General features: G+C 38.7%; 1 protein-coding gene across 1 annotated transcript; it reads left to right on the top strand.

Moving 5' to 3' along the window:
- Positions 1-246: 246 nt before the first annotated feature.
- On the top strand, positions 247-1188 carry LOC123949177 (olfactory receptor 8K3-like). Its single transcript, XM_046016530.1, has one exon. The coding sequence runs from the start codon at positions 247-249 to the stop codon at positions 1186-1188; it is 942 nt and encodes a 313-aa protein (XP_045872486.1).
- Positions 1189-3481: the final 2293 nt, after the last annotated feature.

Genomic DNA, 3481 nt, shown 5'->3' with positions numbered 1-3481 from the left:
TCCTTCGTGGAGTAAAATGGATCCAGTTGAGAACTGCTCATCTATTTCCATTTCTCTTTCTTTCTCCACATAAGATAGTAGTATTTGTAGGGAACAGATTTGTTTTCCGATATCCTAAACTGGAAAGTTTGGATGTATATTATTTATAATAATTTGCCATACTAAAATATCTCCCAGGAGTTAATGCATGAAATCTGTTGAATATGATAATGTCTTTATTCAGAATAGATGTTTCAATAAACCTGGATGGAAAAACACAATCAGACAGTGCTGAATGAATTTATTCTCATGGGAATCACACACCGTCCTGACCTGCAGTTTCCATTATTTGGGCTCTTCCTTATCATCTATTTGATCTCAGTGGTGGGCAACCTGGGCATGATCATCCTCACCGAGATGGACTCCAGGCTCCAAACACCCATGTACTTCTTTCTCAAACACCTGGCTTTTACTGATCTTGGTTATTCAACAGCTGTGGGTCCCAAAATGTTAGTAAATTTTGTTGTGGGTCAAAATACAATCTCTTACTGTTCTTGTGCTGTACAACTAGCTTTCTTTCTTGTATTCATCATTAGTGAGCTGTTCATTCTGTCAGCAATGTCCTATGACCGCTATGCAGCCATCTGTAACCCTCTGCTCTACCCTGTCATCATGTCCCAAAGGGTGTGTTATGTGCTGGTGGCAGTCCCCTACCTCTACAGCACATTTGTGTCTCTTCTAGTCACCATCAAGATTTTTAGTTCATTCTTCTGTGGCTACAATGTCATCAGTCATTTCTATTGTGATAGTCTCCCCTTGTTATCTTTGCTCTGCTCAAATACACATGAAATTGAATTGATCATTCTGGTCTTAGCAGGCTTTAATTTGATTTTCTCCCTTCTGATAGTTCTTGTGTCTTACCTGCTGATCCTGGTAGCCATCATCAGGATGAACTCAGCTGAGGGTAGGCACAAGGCGTTTTCCACCTGTGGGTCCCACCTGACAGTGGCCACAGTGTTCTATGGGACTTTGATATTTATGTATGTGCAACCTGAGTCCAGTCATTCCTTTGACACTGATAAAGTGGCATCAATATTTTATACTCTCATTATCCCCATGCTGAATCCCTTGATCTATAGCTTGAGGAACAAAGATGTAAAATATGCAAGACAAACAATGTGGAAAAAACTCTGCAATCTTTTTTCTTAAAGTATATATAGGATACCGTCTCCTTAAATAGGTTATGGGCTTCAAAATTTGTTCTGTATGTGTCTATAAATAATGATAAACACAAATGAGTTCAACAAACATGAAGAGGTTCTCTTCTATGTGCCAGTCACAATTCTATGTGCTATAAATATATTAGTAAACAGAACAGGAAAAATACTTGCTTTTCTTGAGGGGAAGAGATAAATTATAAATATAATAATTAGGTACAATTTATAGTACAGTTGAGTTGGTTAAGACATCATAGACCATAAGAGCAGGTAAGAGAGTGGGCATGCCATGGCGGGTGAGGAAGAATGGAAAGCACTAAAAGGGAGATCAGATGATTCTAGTGTTATTCTCAATTAATAGAATAAATCACCCAGTGTCTGTGTGAGTGATTGTGCATGTGCATGTATGTTTGTATAAATTCATTCTTCCTTTGTAGCCTTTATACTCTTCTTTTTTAAAAATCATATTTATTTATTTATTTATTTATTTATTTATTTATTTGAGAGAGAGAGTGTGTGTGTGTGTGCTTGAGCAGGAGGGGAGGAGTAAAGGGAAACGGAGATGAAGAAGCAGGCTCCCTGCGGAGCAAGGGGCCCCATGAGGGACTTGATCCCAGGACTCTGGGATCATGACCTGAGCTGAAGGCAGACACTTAATGACTGAGCCACCCAGTCACCTGTCTTTATACTCTTTTTATGGCATGTGTTGAACTCACACTTATTGTGGTTTCAAGGAGGGTCAGTGTGATTGGAAGTGATTGGAAGTCATCAGTCATGTGAATTTGCTCAAAAGCTCCAGTACCATGTGGAGGGATCTCAGGGTCCTGCTCTCCTCATCAATGCATTTGCTTAGGAGCCCTAGAAAACCCATTAACAACATAATTAGCAACTCAGTTACTCACAATATCAGTGCAACATGTCATTTGTCTTAATCAGTCCACTTCTTTATACCAGTGGATATACAAATTAAGATAAATTTTCTTGGGGCACCTGGGTGGCTCAGTGGGTTAAAGCATCTGCCTTCAGTTCAGGTCATGATTTCAGGGTCCTGGGATCGAGTCCTGCGTTGGGCTCTCTGCTCAGCAGGGAGCCTGCTTCCTCTCTCTCTGTCTCTGCCTGCCTCTCTGCGTACTTGTGATCACTCTGTCAAATAAATAAAATCTTTAAAAACATAAATTTTCTTGGGGCACCTGGGTGGCTCAGTGGGTTAAGCCGCTGCCTTCAGCTCAGGTCATGATCTCAGGGGCCTGGGATTGAGTCCCACATCGGGCTCTCTGCTAAGCAGGGAGCCTGCTTCTCTCTCTCTCTGCTTGCCTCTCTGTCTACTTGTGATCTCTCTGTCAAATAAATAAAATCTTAAAAAAAAAAACATAAATTTTCTTGATTACGGTTAACAGTACTCCATTAATTACCTTAATGTTCCTAAGACAGTAAATCTTAAATGTCCTCACCACAAAAAAAAGATGGTACTTATGTAACATGATGGAGACATTAGCTAATGCTAAATTGTAATCATATTGTAGTACATAAGTGTATCAAATCAACACATCATATACCTTACAGTTGCTATATGTCACTTGTACCTCAATAAAGTTGGAGGAAAAAAAGATAAATTTCTTTTTCTTTTTTTTTTTTAGATTTTATTTATTTATTTGACAGAGAGAGAGAGATCACAAGTAGGCAGAGAGGCAGGCAGAGAGAGAGGAGGAAGCAGGCTCCCCGCGGAGCAGAGAGCCCGATGTGGGGCTCGATCCCAGGACCCTGAGATCATGACCTGAGCCGAAGGCAGTGGCTTAATCCACTGAGCCACCCAGGCGCCCCAAAAAGATAAATTTCTTGAGGTATAGCATAGAAGCTTCCAATTTTTGATGTTTGATTTTACGTTGTATTGGGATCTTGATTTCTAATTGCTTATTTTTGTCTAATGGGATTGTTACACTTTCTTCTCTCTGAAAAATAAGAATACATATTTAAAATTAGTTTTCATAAGCTGTCTACTCTATGTTGAATTAAGTTTCTTGCTTTTTTCAGGGGGTGATTTTCCTCAAAATTGATTCGTAGAAATGTGTAAAATATTTTTATTAGGGTCTGTCGTTTCACTGAATTGATTTGATTATCCTTCAATAGGAAGCAAAAAGAGATAATCCCAAAATTTGATCTATACTATATTTCTAGTGAAAGTTTAGTAAGATATGAAACAATTTCCATTAGTATATGTTATATCTTCTGGAAAACTTCCTCCTAACCCTTCTAAATTTTTACTTTAGTTATTTTTAGCACATTTT

This window comes from Meles meles, chromosome 8 (assembly GCF_922984935.1).
Source record: "Meles meles chromosome 8, mMelMel3.1 paternal haplotype, whole genome shotgun sequence".
In the NCBI taxonomy this organism is placed as follows: domain Eukaryota; kingdom Metazoa; phylum Chordata; class Mammalia; order Carnivora; family Mustelidae; genus Meles; species Meles meles.
The sequence above is the reverse complement of the archived record's forward strand: the minus strand, read 5'-3'. Positions and strand labels throughout refer to the sequence as shown.